The sequence below is a fragment of the Bacillus rossius genome, chromosome 12 (genome assembly GCF_032445375.1).
Source record: "Bacillus rossius redtenbacheri isolate Brsri chromosome 12, Brsri_v3, whole genome shotgun sequence".
Lineage (NCBI taxonomy): Eukaryota > Metazoa > Arthropoda > Insecta > Phasmatodea > Bacillidae > Bacillus > Bacillus rossius.
Genome location: NC_086339.1, coordinates 31,403,138 through 31,420,807, shown reverse-complemented (window position 1 = coordinate 31,420,807; position 17,670 = coordinate 31,403,138). Strand labels below are relative to the sequence as shown.

Genomic DNA, 17,670 nt, shown 5'->3' with positions numbered 1-17,670 from the left:
GGTATTTTAACCTTTGTTGTTATGAACAACTCTACATAATAATCATTTAAATTTTCATTTAAATGTTAAAAATGCATTAATCTCCAGATATCGATACAGTATTAAATTGGATGTGTTTTTGTTTTATAAGTTTGGGAATTATTTCATAAATGAGGTACTTAAATTAGGTTACGTAGTATTGTTTCCACATTAGCATTGGCGGGAAGACGGGAACTTCATTGTGAGCAAGGAGCATTGATTGTTAGTAAAGAGAATAAGTGTGTATTATTGTAATTGTGAAAATGCTTAACCATTGTGTTGCACCTGGATGCAAAACAAATTATCAGGCAAAGTCGGACGAGAAAGTTGCGATATTCCGAGTTCCCAATGATGACAATGTTAGGCAATTGTGGCAGAAAGCAATTCCACGAGACAAGTTTGTCCTTAAAAGATCCCATTATGTATGCGAAAAACATTTTGTGGAAGACGACATTCTCACAAAAAAGGATCACAAAGATCAGTTCGGAAACGTCATTGGAATAGTAAGTTAAATTTTATTATTTGTATGAATGTAGTCTAAAGAATACCTACTTATTTTTGTATAGGCCCGACTTTTTAAAAAATGGAATGTATGATGAATTTTATTAATGACCAGCAAAACCCTGATAATGCCTGTTTGTAAGTAGTTTGACAATACACCATTTTTTATTAAAATACAAAATTTGCAAAACGAGTGCGGTCTCTTCCTTAAAAAAATTATAAAAATCCCAAAATACTTTTATTCAGTGCTCTAAACTTTCCTTTGTTATTTCAAAAGGCGGAGATACGAAATTCCAACTAGTTTAGGAGTAATCGCCGTTTGTAATTTACATTTCAATACCTGACGATGGCACTTATTTGTGTAGTAAGTAAATAATGTATTGTAAATGCAGGTTTGGTATTGTTATTCAAATTTAAATGTTAAAATATAGTGTAATTATTATTATTCGATGAATTTTAAAACTTACGTTTTAAAGAACGATGTTTGTTTATTAAGTAAAGTATAATTTATTTATTTATTTATTTATTTATTTATTCATTTCATTCCGTAGACCCCTTACAAACTGCTGGAGTTCTGGGATATGGAACATGTCAGTTTTATATACATTAAAAAATAACATATCTAAGATCAGCGCTTACACATAAACCCACAGCAATACATAAATACAGTAATCTATGTACAAAAGAATAACAAAAGTATGTATAGTATTTGATTACATATTTAGACACCATTTCACATATACATTTAGCTTGAGACTTTATTATATTTGACAGATTTATTAATTTTTTAATAGTGGATCTTCTTATTATATTATACAATATCAAATGTGAGATAAAAGTTATTGTGTTACAAGAAGTAGAATAAAATGTCAAACAGTTAGTATGTGAGAAATTCATCCACTGTATAGAATGTCTGAGATAAAAGAAATATTTTAAGGTTCTTCTGGAATTTTTTATTATTTTGTTTGCTTAGCTCTTTCAGACTCTCAGGTAACTTATTAAATAGTTTTATGCCTGAGAAAATTGCACCCTTCTGACTTAGCTTGAGTCTGTTAAGTGGCAAGTGGAGGTCATTTCTATTTCTGGTATTGTATGTGTGCACATCTGAGCTTTTTAAAAAGTAGTCAAAATTCTTTACTACAAATTTAATTGTAGAATATATATATTGTGAAGGAAAAGTAAGAATGTTAAGTTTTTTGAATAATGGTCTGCAAGAGTCCAGTTTTTTTGCTCCCGTCATAATTCTGATGACTCTCTTCTGTATAATGAAAATGTGCTTGCTATGGGAAGATTGTGCCCAGAAAATTATACCAAATGACATTATTGAATGAAAGTATGCAAAGTAGGCCTATACTTGCTTAAGTGACTCTAGGTTCATATAATGAGCCAAAGTACGTAATGAAAAGCAGGCTGCATTTAGTTTAGGTATAATGTTGTGTATGTGTGTGTTCCCATTCAAACAACTATCTAAATGAAGACCTAAGAATTTGGTATTCATGCATCCCTTTATGACTGTAACTCCGTAATTAACTTGCAAGTCATTATTCTGCACGTAGCTTGTGTTAAATTTAAGAAATGCTGTTTTTTCTAGATTTAATGTTAATTTGTTTGCTTCGAACCATATTTTTAAGTTGCGAAGCGTTTCATGTATATTGTTAGTTAGAGTCTGATGGTTAGCTTGAGTGAAAAGTATGCTGGTATCATCAGCAAAGAGAACTGCATTAGCTTTATCAGCTATATAACAAGGCAAGTCATTTATATACAAGATAAAAAGCAATGGACCAAGAATAGACCCTTGTGGGACACCACATTTGTTTACACCTACTTCCGAGAATATTTCACCGTTGTCTTGATCCGTTATGGCTACTTGTTGATATCGTTGAGTTAGATAGGATGTGAACCATTGTAATTCAGTGCCTTGAATACCATAATGATACAGTTTGTCTAGAAGTATCTTGTGGTCCACACAGTCGAAAGCTTTGGTTAAGTCGCAAAAAAGACCCACAGCCTTCTCTCTCTTATCTAGGGATTTTAGTACTATTGATGTTAATTTAAACGCTGCGTCATCAATGGATTTACCACTGCGAAATCCATACTGATCTTTAGTCAATAGGTTATTTGACTCAAGGTATTTAGACAGTCTTTTATGTACTAATTTCTCCATTATCTTAGCAAATGTTGATATAAGTGAAATGGGTCTGTAGTTTGACATTAAATTCGCATCATTCTTTTTATGGAGAGGTTTAACAATGGTAAATTTTAATCGTTCTGGAAAGATACCTGTTGAAAATGATTTATTAAATATGTTACTAAGAGGGGCACTGATCTTGTTGATACATTTCTTGAGTAGTACACTTGATATTTGATCATAGCCTGTAGAAGTTTTAGGAGCTAAAGAGTGTACAATTTCACAAATTTCTGTAGGTGTTGTGGGGGTAAATACAAAATTACACGTTTTTCTAGGCAGAGTTTGCTGCATAAGTTTTATGGGGTTATTTTTTGTCGACAGATTTTTGAATAGCATATCAACTATTTCTAAGAAGTAGGTGTTAAAAGCATTTGCTACATTTGTTGCTTCTACTAACGATTTCCCATTTACTATTACAGTAATAGGGTAGTTTGACTTAGGCTTGTTACTTTTACCAGTCATATGTTTAATTATATCCCAAGTAGTTTTAGCCTTGTTTTTTGATTTTGATACTAAATTTTGAAGGTGGAACTGCTTAGCTTTATCAATGACTCTGCTTAGTATTTTGCTATAATTCTTATAGTAAGATTTGAGTACAGCGTCATTTGACGTCCTGCAAAGCAAATACAGCTCTCTTTTCCTTTTACACGACGTTTTTATGCCTTTGGTTAACCACAGATTTTGATATCCCTCCCTCACCTGAACTAATTTTGGAGGGAAATTTGCTTCAAAAAGCCTTAAGAAGGTTGAGTGAAATAAATTAAACTGTAAATTTGTATCATTATCAGTGGATGTATTAATCCAGTTTTCCTTTTTTAAATCAGCTATAAAATGTATTACTGATATGTTATCTATTGCCCTTATTTTTTTAAGTTTGTTTTGTTTATTCCTTTTTTCCATTGTAAGTTCAATATTGTGCAGCTGTATAACCTGAGCATCATGATCAGATAACGCATTTATCAGTGGAATAACAATATATTTATCCAAATTTTGTTTTTCAATAAATATATTGTCAATTATAGTAGCAGAAGTTGATTGTATTCTGGTGGCAAACTGAACAGTGGGAGTAAGATTAAAGGATCCTAATAAGGAGTTTAAACGTTGTTTATAATGACTGTCTTCTAAATAGTTTATATTAAAATCCCCACAAATAATAGTTTCAATATTTGTCCTGATCTTTTTTAATAACAGCAGTTCTAATTGCTTTAAAAATATCTCAAATATTCCTGTTGGGGATCTGTAAACAGAAATTATCAGAACTCTCTTGGAAAGTAATTTCACTAAGGCTACAGTACATTCAAAATCTTTTTCAGCACAATATTTATCAACATTAACAGTTTCGGTTTTGATGTTGTCTTGTATAAAGATACATACTCCGCCTCCCGAGAATTTATTCCTACAATAGTGTGACACCAGTTTAAATCCTGGAATTCTAATTTGTGGAACTTGAATAGACTTTAGATGGTGTTCAGATAGACATACTATATTAACCTTAGTCTTATTTTCTACCTCAAACATGTCTAAGGCTTCAATAAACAAGTCAACTTTATTTACAATACTTCGAATGTTTTGATGGAAAATAGTGAGATGACTTTCAGGGGTCAGTCTGTTGTAGATCTGGCATTGACTGGTTTCATTTGTACATATTCCCGGCCTAAAAAATGTTTACTATTTTCATTTGACTTCTTTCTTATCACCCACTTATCGAGTAAGGTAGCCCTACAGGTTATTTTTTCTTTATCTAACACATCGTTGTTATTCTCCCTTATTACCCATCTATCTAAAAAGGTACACTGTTTGACATGTACTTTATTTTGTATACTGCACAACTGATTGTAGATCAATGATGCAATGTGTTGTTTTCCTCTGTTGTTTAGATGCTGACCATGCCTAGTATGAAGTGCTCTATCTAATTTACTTATATCAACATATTTTACATTGTTGAACTGCATGCATAAGTTTTGAATATTTGTATTTGTAACACTAATAGCAGCATTTACACAAGATGAGCTATCTAAATCATATCTAATGGGAAGACTCACTACAACTATAGTTTTGTTGCTCAAGGCTTTGAGTGACTCACTGAGGGTATGAACTGCTTCCATGCCTTGATTTTTGGCCACATCGTTCGAGCCACCAATTATCACCACATAGTCATAATTTTTTACAGATGCTGAATCTTCAAGAAAACCTTTCATTGCTTCTTTTAGAGGGGCCCCTGGTTTAGTTACACCAAATGCATTGATGTTATTACTGTAGTCAGATATCAGTTCAGATAAGCCTCTGGCATGACTGTCGCCGACAATTAATACAATTAATAATTTGGAAATTCGTCGTACAAGTTTTTTACTGTGTAGACAAAGTTTCAGATTGGAACAGAAACGTAAGAAAGAATTTTTTACAAATTAGAAATAGGTATGTGTTTTTGTTTTTTATCATCGCGTATTTTCACGTTTTTTTGTTATCTTAAAATAGATAATATAATAAAGCCGCTCTAATGAGATTTAATTGTTTCTTGGTTAACAAAAACTGTTAATTATCAAATATTGTTAAATGTTAATATTCGATTTATTATTATTTACGCGACGTCATACTGTACGCGTATGCAATACGACTCGATTCCTTGCTGTAACATAACATAGCAGGTTATGCGTTATCATAAGTAATGAGTACTGTAACGATACGAAAGTAACGAGTACTAATTGTTATAGTAACGAATATATACGGGTACATTTTATTCGTTACTTTTACACCTCTAGATTTTAAACTATCGTTGTATCGTATATGTATTATTTACCTCTTGTTTGTTTTTCAAGAGAATTGACAAATTCATAATAACGTCTAGTGATATATTTCCACCGCAAGACACCTAGCGCTAGAGTTGAATAGCGGACGTCGAATGAACTATGGAGACAGTAAGTGGTCACTTTTATCTGGCGAGTGTCCAGACCTCCCCTTCTTAGGGCCGGTTTCACCAAGCAGGTTTAATTTTGTTACAAAACGAGATTTACAAAACTAGATTAAGTATAATCGTAAGTTTAATTCCGACGTGTGTTTCACCATCGTTACACAAGTTTAAATTAATCGAGATTTCTAAAACTCGATTTATAAATGCCTTCCACATAAAAACACCCATTACCTAGCTAATATACCCGAATATCTGTCGGAGATACCCGAATATGTATTTTTTCCCCTCTTGTAGATGCAGCTTTTGGCCGAGCGTAATTTATGGTGGCCGCATTAACCTAAAAAAAAACTTTTTATTTTTTTGAAAAATTAGTAATATCGTGGAAATTGTCATATCGCATATAAACATGATTGGCAATGATGCAGCTTCAGCTGTAATTAAAGAAAAGCTACAAATAAGTCGAAATCTTTCGCCACATGAGAAGTCAGTTTTGTTAGATCAGTCTATGTGCAGACTGTTTCGACAGACGGAAATGGGTTCTGAAGTCAACTTCATCATAGTTTTCAAAATAATTACTCCTTTCGCGAATTGTACGAGGTCGACGCAAAAGAATAAAATCATCTCCATCCGAATCTTCTTCAAATATAACATTGTAAGCTGCTCGAGCCATTTGTTTACATACGTTAAGCGAGATTAGCTGCGCAAACTGGAAGAACTTGGACAGTTAATATAAAATCTCGCTTTACTCTGGAAAATCGAGATTACGCATGTGGTGAAACGCACAATCGACTAAACGAGTTTATATTGAAACTAATCGAGATTAATTTGCTTAAACTACTTTGGTGTAACCGGCCCTTAGACCGTGGTCCAGACCTGGTTTCTAAGACCGTGGTGAAGAGATAACATGTCGGCGCGCGCAAGACGCCGAGAGACAAAAAATACCACAATGTCCGAAACATTTACGAACAATCTACTCTACTTTTTATTTATTATCAGAAGAAATATATATTTTTTTTCAATTTTCAATTTAATTATAAGTTTCACTGTACCGTAACATTAATGTTTATTTTATTTTATTTCCAAAATTCGTTCAACAGATTCTTAAAAGAATATAGAACATGTCAATAAAGTCAACAAAAGTGAACAATACAAACAATCAAATTAATTAAATCATAATATCACATCAAATTAGTACTAATTAAAAACAAAAATATTAAATACATCAATATACAAACAAATCATCATAAGTTATTCTAAACATTATTATAATATTCATTTAATGTATAAAATGAATTTTCTAATAAATAGTTTTTGAGTAGAACTTTAAATAGGCTTGGGTTTTGCAACATGCTATTTTTTTTCTTTTAATTTAAAACCATTACTCAATATTTAACATTAATTTAATACTTTTTAATTTGTAATCTGATAATAATATTAAATAATGAACAATTACCTATTATTCTTTTAAGATTATAATTTTACGTAATTGTTTTACACTTACTAGCAGACAATTGGGTCGTATTTAACACGAACGCCAAAGGTTTTATTTCAGGGTTCGTAGGAGTAGGAGATGCAGCCCACGCGAACAGACCGTATGACACGATTTTTTTTTTTTAGAACATTTGGTGCTGTTTAATACATAAACAATTGTAATTTTACTTTTATATTCATCCTTGAATCCCATTTCTGAAGAATTAGATTCGTCATAGTTATGTTAAGTGTACACTTTCAAATAATCACCTTTCCCTGTGCTTAAAAATATGTTTTACTGAATGTTCTATGAGTAACTGTAATGTTCCGTTATGTCCCCGAGGGTAGGGATAATGACCTTACATGATTATGCTTTCGTTTGTGATGGGTGGAGTGTGAAGTCAACATTCCAAAGGCTTTCAATAAGTATTTATATTTGCTTAATCAGCTTAATATGAATTATTAACAGTGAAGCTTCTTTCTAGAATGGGCAGCTGAAAAGTTCACTATGTTAGAGATGACGCTTAGGAAAAGTAGTCTCTTCTGTTTGTTTTGTTCCGCGCTAAAAATTTGACTACCGGTACGTTAAAGTAATGTAGTTACGATGGAATCAGATAAGCGTATTAGTTGTACATTACCTAACAAACAGAGAAGTCGTATAAACATTCAGTCGGGAAGGAAAGAAGCCGGATCATCAGTTGCTGAATCCGCATCTCTAACCAAAATCGGTCAAGAAACGTCTGACGAAAGCACAGGCAACAGCAACCAGGTAAAATGCTGCATTCATATTAGTTTTATATAGTGCAACCTTTACTGCTTGTAAATGCCAATAACTCAGAGGTTCCCATGTTCCACTGAATAGATACTTAATTTCAAATAGGGACCTACAATACAATACAATACAATAGAGATTCAACTACCCACAGTGAAGAGTTGAACAGCCAGAAGGCTGGCTTGTTTTGTCAGCAATTGCCAGGGGAAGATGACCTCCGCAATTCTACATTGGTTTGCTTTTGCCTTTCATAACAACCAGGTAAAGGGACAATACAAAACTCATGGACCCGGAAAGGAAATTTTCCACAGACTCTGGCGAGAATTGATCGAGTGACCCTTAACTTATCAGCCAGAACCACTAACGGGACAACTGAGAGGGGTTACGGGGGTTTTGTAGTCAAATCACTTGCCTCGTGCCAAGGCAATCCAGGTTGTATTCCCAGAAATATTGAACTAGAATTTTTCGTATGTGGGAAATGTGTCGGATGTTGCCTTGAGCTGATGAATTTTGTCTTATGTTCTCCCATTCATTTATCTTACCAATGCATTCTATTAATGCTCAAATCACATCTCATCATACCTCATGGTCTCAAATGACACCAATGTTGATGAGACATTAAACCATAATCCATACATCCAATCTAACCACTGAGTTAACAGGTCAATCAGTAAATATTGCTAGAGAAGAGCATTGTTATAATTTGGCTACAGTACCTGTAGCTTCCAAAGAGTGTTATGATGGTGGGGTTGCGAGAGATTTCAGTTATTTGATCTCTGATTATGAAGTTAAGTGTTTTCCCAAAACTAGTCACATCAGTTCTTTTTTACATAATATGTTATACTGATAAGGTTTTCTTCTAATAGGGAGTTAATCAGTCATTCTTAAAGTCAATAACATTTCATACCTAAGTACCTAGAGAATTCTATGAAAATAATTGAAATTGTGAAGTTAAAGCAAAGAAAAACATTAAATTTTCACCTATTAAAAACATTTCATTCAGCTTCCATGGCAAGCATATGTTCAGCAGGCTATGACAGACGACAGGCCCAGTTTGAAACCAATCCGATGCTTCTAGGTGAATGAAACTGCAGCAAGCGATGTCCCAAAGTGCAAGATGTTACGCAAGAGATTCAGGGTCAGCGTGGAGATTGACATGATGTCCATCACGTTATTCCTCATGGGACTGGCGACCAGAATGTACAGGCTGGAGGAACCTAGAAGCATCGTGTGAGTAGTTTCCATGTGACGCTGTACTTAATCAATTCTTCGAAGTTGTTTCCCTCTAACTGTATTTATTTATTTATTTCCTTTTCAGTTTCGATGAGCTCCACTACGGGAAGTACGTTAGTCTTTACATGAAAAGGACTTTTTTCTTTGATTCACATCCACCACTAGGGAAGCAGTTGATTGCTCTTGTTGCATATTTGGCAAGTTTTGATGGTAAGTACGATATAATAATAAATTATGCCTGTTAGTAATTAAAAATTTAAGTATTATAATTTATTAGTATTAATATTTGGAAAGTATTTAAGAAATTCAATGTGAACTTCTAGTGACAACTGTTCTTTTCCTCAGATAATGTTCAAGCTTTATGGAATAAAGTGCATGACTCTTAATAGATTTTTTTTACCTGAAGTGTCCCTTCGTAATATGTTCTTAAAAAAATTGTTAATCAAGAGTATGTTTGGGTAAGTTAGTTGTGTTCGTGAAAGTCAGGTAAATTTTGTATGTTGTATTGAGGATTTCTTTGGCCTTAGTGTGAGGCCTCTTGTGGATCTGAATGTGTAGAGTATAGATCAATAAATTATTGTAATGCTAGACAATTTTTTAATGCGTAGGCCAGTTCAAGTTTGATCGCATCGGCAGCTCCTACCCGGACTCAGTTCCTCTGTTCGCACTGAGGTTCGTCCCGGCTCTGTGCGGGAGCGTGGTGATCCCCGTGGCGTATCACCTGATGCTGGAGTTGGGGCTGTCCCAGTGGACCGCGGTGCTCGCCGGCTTCCTCCTGCTGTGTGGTGGGTCACATCATCATCATCATCATCATCTCTTCCTCTTGATTTTCATCTTTATTTGTTATCAGATTCATCATCTTCACTATCATCATCATCATTATTGTAGAATATCCCGTCACCAAAAATGTAAATGGACACAATAACACCTATCTACACAGGAGAGGAATATTGAGGAAGGAATCAACTATTGCCGATAGTAAGAAACCACCCCAGTATTTACCTTTGGAGTGATCTCAGTAAATCGTGGAGAACTGAAATCAGGATGGCTGGCTCGGGAAAAGAACCTGCTGCAGCCTCTCCAGAGTGCGAGTCTATTGCCATGCCCACTCCGCCGCCTCGCTCCGTAGGGTGTTGCTGAAATCACGTATGCTAGCCATGGTTGCTTCCGTTGTTAGACCGTTCGCCTCCACACCAGGTGGAATCTTGGCTGTAAACCTGAAGGATCGGCACCTAGGAATGGGGTGGGTAATGATGCGAGCCTTGGTTTTTTTTTTTTTTTTTTTTGCTGGATGCTCCTGTTTCACCCAAAAATGCATTTTGTTACTGCTGTATCTCACCTTTTATACTCTCAGCCTTCTCTAATGAACTCTCTTGCCAATGTGACATTGAACCCAGTTCATCAAATGTCATCCGCAATCGGTTACACATTTGATTACTTACATTCAGCCACATATTTGGCTTTGGGCATCAATGCATAGCATGCGATAGCTACACCCATAATTCATATACTATTTACATTTATCTTTGCATGTACTAATTGTGCCACTTTGTTTTGCATAATTGATCAAATGATGATTGGTTTCAAAGCAGTTTCTTGAAAAATTCAATTGAAAAATGTGTGTATCTGATTAATGTAAATGAAGTTGAAAAATGAAAACTGTACCAATTTAATTTTTTTCAGTGTTAAATTTGTTTTTTTTTTTTTTCAAATAGATATTTAAATCATTTTTATAAATTATCAGCTGTATTAACTTTGTTGTATGATAACTTGTATTTGTATGGTATATTGTGTATTTACTTGAATTTCAATATTATATGGCTTATTAACTTGCATTTCCTTGTTACATGACTCATAACTGGCCTTTTGGTGTCATTTTAGTTCCATCACTATTCAATCCACTGTAATAAAGTCATGTGCTTTAACATCATTTGTAAGTGCAAAGTCTACTGAGTGGATTTGAAGGGAAAATTTTTTGGTTTTCAGACAATGCCTTGCTCACACAGTCACGCTTCATTCTCATGGAATCGATGCTGCTCATGTTCGCACTCTTTGGATTGTTGTGCGTGATGAAGTTTCGCCGTTATCACGCACGGCCGTACTGCTTCCAGTGGTGGGGGTGGTTGAGTCTGGGGGCGGCGTCCCTGACGTGTGCTCTTTGGTGAGTACTCTCGCGTCAGGCGAGACTAAATCAAATCCTCACTGTATGTGAAAAATGAACAGAAGAAGGTGTCTCATTTGTGGTTATTTTGCTTGACTGTACTAGTTTAACATACCACTGTGAAGGGTAAAAATTGGTTAGAGATACATCCGAACTTTAGCAAAATACTTGTTTCAGGACTACTGTTTTTACCTTTTAACATTTAAAATGTATGTGAGCTGTAATTGGTCACTGTGTTGAGTTGCCTGTGGGCTGCGAATGGCCCTGTGTAAATACTGTGTCAGAACACCTCGCCTTCAGTTGTTAATTGTTCTTCAGGATGGCTGCAACTAGGCTCACCAAAACGTCAGGCTTAACGCTCATTTCCAAGGGCATGATCTAACTCCTGAAGCCAAGAGGTAGTTGCACTTTATTCATCAGCTTTAACTCTCGTGTGGCAGGTGACATAGTTTAAAGATGTATGTATAATCAGTTTCCCAGTTGATGTTGAGATAATGGCTGTAATTTGAATGAAACAGTTACCTGAACTTTGTAGACTCCTTATCATTGGCTGTATGATAGCGTCTGTGGCCACGGTGGTCGAATGGTCAGACCATGAGCCTTTCAACAAGGCAATTAGGGTTAGATTTCTTGATTGTCCCGTAAGTGGCGAGCGTAGAGGACGTAACCCCGTGTTCTGGGGGGTTTTCTCCGACACTCCCGTTTTTCTCTGATGTATTCTGTCAGTGTACCGTCACACTAGTTGACATCTTATCCTTCTTAAATGGCAGGTTCTCGATGGCTGTGATTTTTAATGTGTTATGCTTATGTGGCGGTGGTATTGAGTTAAATCCCAACAGTTCGGCATGACTAAAGTTTACGAGCAATAAGTCGGTACCCAAGTGGTTCGGAGCCTACTAAAATCTTGGAGGAGATCTCGTCACTTTGAAGGCTAGGCTACATTTATAACAGCACACACACAGCGCACGCATACTGAAGTTGAATGTACACAAACAGATAGCAGAAGCCACATTGGAAAATAGTAAATAGCTGAAGCTTATGAAAATGGCATGCACACGGCACATAGACGGTTGTAGAACTTCTAACTTTTCTCTGTGTTGTGGACCCCTTCTTGTTCTTGGCCAGTCAGCTCATGCTACATAAGTGGTACAGTAGCTAATGATTATTTTAATCTGTGCATTTTAAATTTATAAAGTAAAATTAATTTGGAGGTGGTTTTTATTTGCCACACAATGCTTATCATTCGTAGTCGTTAAAAACTAAATAAAGAAATTAAATGCTTATATTAAGTAAATAATAAGTGACATCTGACAAAATTCAAACATTTCAAACTGAAAATTTGGACAGAAATAAGAGGGAAAAAACAGTTGGAATGTTTAAAAGTGCTTTGTTGTGTGCGATTTCAACTTCGATCTTTGTGCTATGCATGAGCAACCATGCTATGTAAATACTGTTTGCATACTTTCGCGAATGTAGCCTAAGCTTGAGCCTTTGTGCATAATGGGGTGATGTAAATCCCTGCCAAAAAGAAACAGTTTCTAGTAGAACTGTTCAGATACCTTTTTTTCCGACACCAATTCCCGATACCCCAATACCACTATGATACTACAATCTGCATTTACAATTAATTACTGGCAACACTACATGAATATATAATTGAAAAATAATTTTTTCATAAATATGTTTCTAATTTCATTTTTTATCAAAAAATAAAATTCAAAATAATTTTATTGAAAATTTTGCAACCCTTATTTATTAGGTAAATATTGTAATTTATATTTACTTGTAGTTAAATAATGCTAAGGTATTAATTTTTATGATATGCCTTTTAAAATGTAATTAAAACAATTCAATAGATATAAAAATATTATTAAAACTACGACTATTAATAATAATTCAACGTTCTGAGTATGTACTTTCTGATACTTCCAATACCTTGGCAATTCCTTGGTATTGGCCAGTATCGGGTGTCGGAACGGCCATAGTTTCCAGTGATGTAAATGATGAGGCTTCAGGTGGTAGCTCACGCGGTGGTTTGTTTCTCCAGCGTGAAGTACGTCGGGTTCTTCTCGTGCTGCCTTGGCCTGGCGCTGGTGGGGCAGGACTTCTGGCAGGTCCTGGGCAGCAGGCAGCTGTCGGACGGCGCGGTGCTGCGCGACTTCCTGGCCCGGGCGGCCGTGGTGGCGGCCGTGCCCGCCTCCATCTACCTCGCCGTGTTCTACGTCCACCTGTCCGTCCTCGGCCGCGCCGGGCCTCACGACAGCATCATGACGAGCGCGTTCCAAGCCAGCCTCGAGGTGATGCTAGAGAACAAGAAGTAGGGGTCTGCAAGTTAACATGCGAGTGGGAAAGTTTTCCTTTTTTTTCCATTACCAACATAGGTTTCCACAATTTAGGATTGATTCATATATGTTATACAATAATTTAATTTCTCCAGATTGGTAGGTACAGTACAACCCGGTTATAACATTCCCGTTTTTAACATTTTCCCGCCTATAACACCATAATTTCATGGTCCCGTCATTTCTCCATTTATCACAATGCTTTAATTTCCCGCCTGTAACAATATTAAAATTTCTACATTCCCGCCTTTAACGTTCAAATTTGCTTTGATAACTGCCACAATTTGCAGTATCCCTTCCTTCAAAGTCATAATTTAAAGTGAAACCATAGCTAGAAAATACAGCACGCATATACAAACATCAGATGTTTACATTTGAGTAGTTCACCATAGACGTGGTACACACGCACTCCACAACTTGCACCGGATCGACTATCAATATGGCGTCCTGTTCGCGCTTGTTAGCCTATGACTTGTTCCTTTATACTTATGATGCGCATTTTGTGCACTGATACATGGTCGGAAACAGTGCTACTGTAGTCTATGGTGCTGGTTTTTGTTTCAAAGGTTTAACACCTTGAGATGGTTAACTGTTCTTTGGATATATTCACGGCTTTTGTTTGTGGTTAACCTTTGCCGTAATTATTTTTTATTTATTGTAGTCACGGTCGTATTTAATTAAAATACGCTGTATTGAAATTTTATTCAGGTTTTTGTACGGCTATGATGGCCGATAAATATAAGCGAAAATATATTCTGTAGCTGAAAAAATTCAGTTTATTAACCAAGTGGACAGGAACCCCAACAAAACGCGTGTTGTGATTGCAAAAGAGTTGAATATTTCTGTTTAGACTCTGAACTGTATCGTACAAAACATTTTTTTTTTCTTTAGCATATTATTAGGTATTATCTATAAATAAAATTAACCAATTTTCCACTCTATTGCTGTACTTAGTGTATTACTCCTGTATTTTGTGTTGTTTTACCTATACTTTTTAATTTAATCAATCCACGCGTAATTTTTACAAAGTGAAGATGACTTCCTGCTTATAACATTTTCCTGCTTATAACATTTTTTTATGTTGGTCCCTTGGAGAATGTTATAACAGGGTTGTACTTTACTTTGAAACAGCAACCGTTTGTTCCTGTTAGTTGGTAGAAGGTAGCTTGGGTCCTACCCAACTCTCAAATGTAAAGTGAGCCATTACGCTATAAAGAAAGATCAAATGTATTTTTTATTTGGTTTTCTTCATGTAAAATTTGATTGTTTCTGTGAAAGTATAAATCATTGGGAAATTTTCTTGTTTTGCTGAAAAATTTCCTGTAAATTACTGGAAAATTCACATCTCTGTCTGCAAGTATTCTAAATATATTCGTAAATAATTTTATATTAAAATCAAAATTTTAAATCAAATATTTATATTATTATTACCAATGGATACATTTGGAGCACTTGGAGCCATTAATGCAGTTGGTGCAAGTGATACTCATTTGTAAACAAAACAAAAATTAAAAAAAAAAGTAACTTTTATGAAGCTTTTTATCCCGCTGCCTACCCGGTAGTTGAACTGGTGTGCTGATGTGCCAGGGTGCTAACTAATGCTATACACGATGCGCTAGTTCACTCAAGAGTTCTATTCTCAGCATTGTGATGTAGCCAAATGGCTGGGAGGCAGCAGCATTGTGATACGGCAGAGATACCCAGGGTATTGTAGCCTCCCAGGACATGGTATGCTAATGAACTACACATGATTTTCTGGTAGGAGTGTGGTTATTGAGACAGCACTCATACATGTGCTACTTGTGGACCTGGCATGTTCCGATATGGGACCGTCTTTCTGGTCGTTACTAACAGCATGAAGTATGCTTCACACGACTCACAATTGCGTTACTGCATGACCTAGGCCAGAGTGGCCTTAAATTAAAATTACAGAGGTGACTTTGACTAGCGTTGCGGCGACACGCTACATTGAATGAAAACACATGTGCGCATTATAATACCCTACAGAGCACGTAGCACCATGTGGTTACAAATTACTCTGAATAACATGTGCTGGGCACGCCTTGCCCAAGACACACAAAGGAATAGTAACAGTCACTAAAAGGCTGCATGCCATAAATTAAGGTAAAGCCACATGAGCTAAAACATGCCCTCTTTTTAAGATGGATGAAAGGCTTGCTTCTAGCTTCTGACGTAACCATTTTACAAAAGACACTTAAAATAGACTGTTACCTATTTGAACTTGACCAACATTCCCTGGACCCAGAAAAGTGACCTTCAGGCAGCTGAAATGATTTTGTCTTCAAATGACAAGAAAAGGTGAATAAAGACGAATACCTGATAAGTTGGGATTCGGTGGGAGTCCTTATATAATGTTGGAACTGTGCACATCATAACCGTTCAGGATACAAGTTGACATGTGATGAGTGAGGAGAGCTGGGGTTTGCACAGGGCGGGCTGGCGTCCATCACGCGTGGCCAGCCGCTGGAGGTGGCCCACGGCTCGCAGGTGACGCTGCGCCACACGCATGGTCGCGCCTGCTGGCTGCACTCGCACGCCCACATGTACCCCCTGCGCTACCCGGACAAGCGGGGCTCCTCCCATCAGCAGCAGGTCACCTGCTACTCCTTCAAGGACGTCAACAACTGGTGGATCGTGAAGCGGCCCCACCGGGACGACCTGGCCGTGTCGCTGCCCGTCGACGCCGTGCGGCACGGAGACGTGGTGCAGCTGGTGCACGGCCTCACCAGCCGCGCGCTCAACTCGCACGACGTCGCCGCACCCGTGTCCCCTCAGAACCAGGTGCGGCCCGATGGCACCGCATTCACCCACGATGAGGTTGTCTCTTAGGCTGTGTTCCAAATAATCCACTCACGCACTTGCACTCGTGCTCATACTCACACCCACAATTCCTTGCGTGCAAAGTGCATGCTCCATGCGTGCTCGCCATTTGGAACACAACCATACTCCAAAGTAAACACACCCATGTGGTAGACGGCGATGTGTGTTTATGTGTGGGTTTTGATTTGTGACAATGGAACACGCAGTAAGAGCGATTGCAGCCCTAATGGTAGTAGACCAACAACAGAGACGTTTACGACGGCAACGGTGTCAGTCACCGAGATGAACAGACAGATTTATGGATCTAGCCCCTTTGTTAGTCACCAGTTCAATAGGCGCAGACCTACAAAGTAACTACAATTATTACCTGCAGTTGATACACCGAATCTATGGAAACTAATATATAGAGATGAAGATATCCAAGTATACATGTACTTTAATTAATTTCTCTCTTCTAAGGGCTGAATCCACGAATAAGATCTTTTTGCAAAAACAATATCTTATCTTTAACGTTATTCATTAATTAGTCCAGTATAGTAGTTCAAAACATCTGTAAGCTGTGAAGTGGTCATGAACATCAGTGTAACAGAGATGCTGAAAATGAAAGGTGTATTGAAATTTGAATTTTTACTACCAACGTAATTAATTGTGACGCTGGTGACAATACACATTTACACAGACATACCCATTTACACTGCGTACTAAAATAATGAAAACGTGACAAGTGATTATCATTTACAAATATTCCAGATCAATATAGCTCATCATCTTTTTATTGATGATATTCGTAGTATTTAAGTTTGGTAGTTTGTTTATGTTAGATTTCAAACCAAAGATGTTTATAATACTCAGTCGAAGAGCAAGAGTTATAGGAACCTTTGGACTTAGAACTAATAGTAGCATACAAACTCAGTTTACAATTGGAGAGTGGACATTTATATAATTACTTTTATGAATAGCATTATTGGATTGAACTTATGACATTTCAAATCTGTGAGATAACACTTAATTCACCATAGTTTCTTTTGAACAAATTTGACTAATTATTTGTGGGTCAAATAATAAAACCATTATAAATCTTGTGACTGTTCAGTATCAAAGGTTAACACGAACTTTATGCAGTTTGGGATACCTTTGGTTGGGGAAACAAACCTCGTCGAACTGCTACACGATTTGGAATGCTCTGGAAAACCTTTCAAACTCCGTGGCTTCCTTCCTGTGCTGCTGGCTCTGCAA

At 36.4% G+C, this 17,670-nt stretch overlaps 1 protein-coding gene across 2 annotated transcripts in view; it reads left to right on the top strand.

Moving 5' to 3' along the window:
• The first annotated feature begins 7 nt into the window (after window positions 1-7).
• The window catches only part of LOC134537796 (protein O-mannosyltransferase 1), a 53,700-nt gene continuing 36,037 nt past the window's right edge, over window positions 8-17,670 (top strand). Inside the window, exons 1-7 of one of the 2 annotated variants that reach the window (XM_063378604.1) lie at window positions 8-521; window positions 8,936-9,087; window positions 9,176-9,300; window positions 9,699-9,875; window positions 11,077-11,251; window positions 13,299-13,548; window positions 16,045-16,395. In XM_063378604.1, coding sequence (XP_063234674.1) covers window positions 282-521; window positions 8,936-9,087; window positions 9,176-9,300; window positions 9,699-9,875; window positions 11,077-11,251; window positions 13,299-13,548; window positions 16,045-16,395 — 1,470 coding nt within the window. In that variant the 5' untranslated portion in view covers window positions 8-281. Of the gene's footprint in view, window positions 522-6,973; window positions 7,855-8,935; window positions 9,088-9,175; window positions 9,301-9,698; window positions 9,876-11,076; window positions 11,252-13,298; window positions 13,549-16,044; window positions 16,396-17,670 lie in introns of those variants that run through there. The other variant, XM_063378605.1, reaches the window with a different exon arrangement.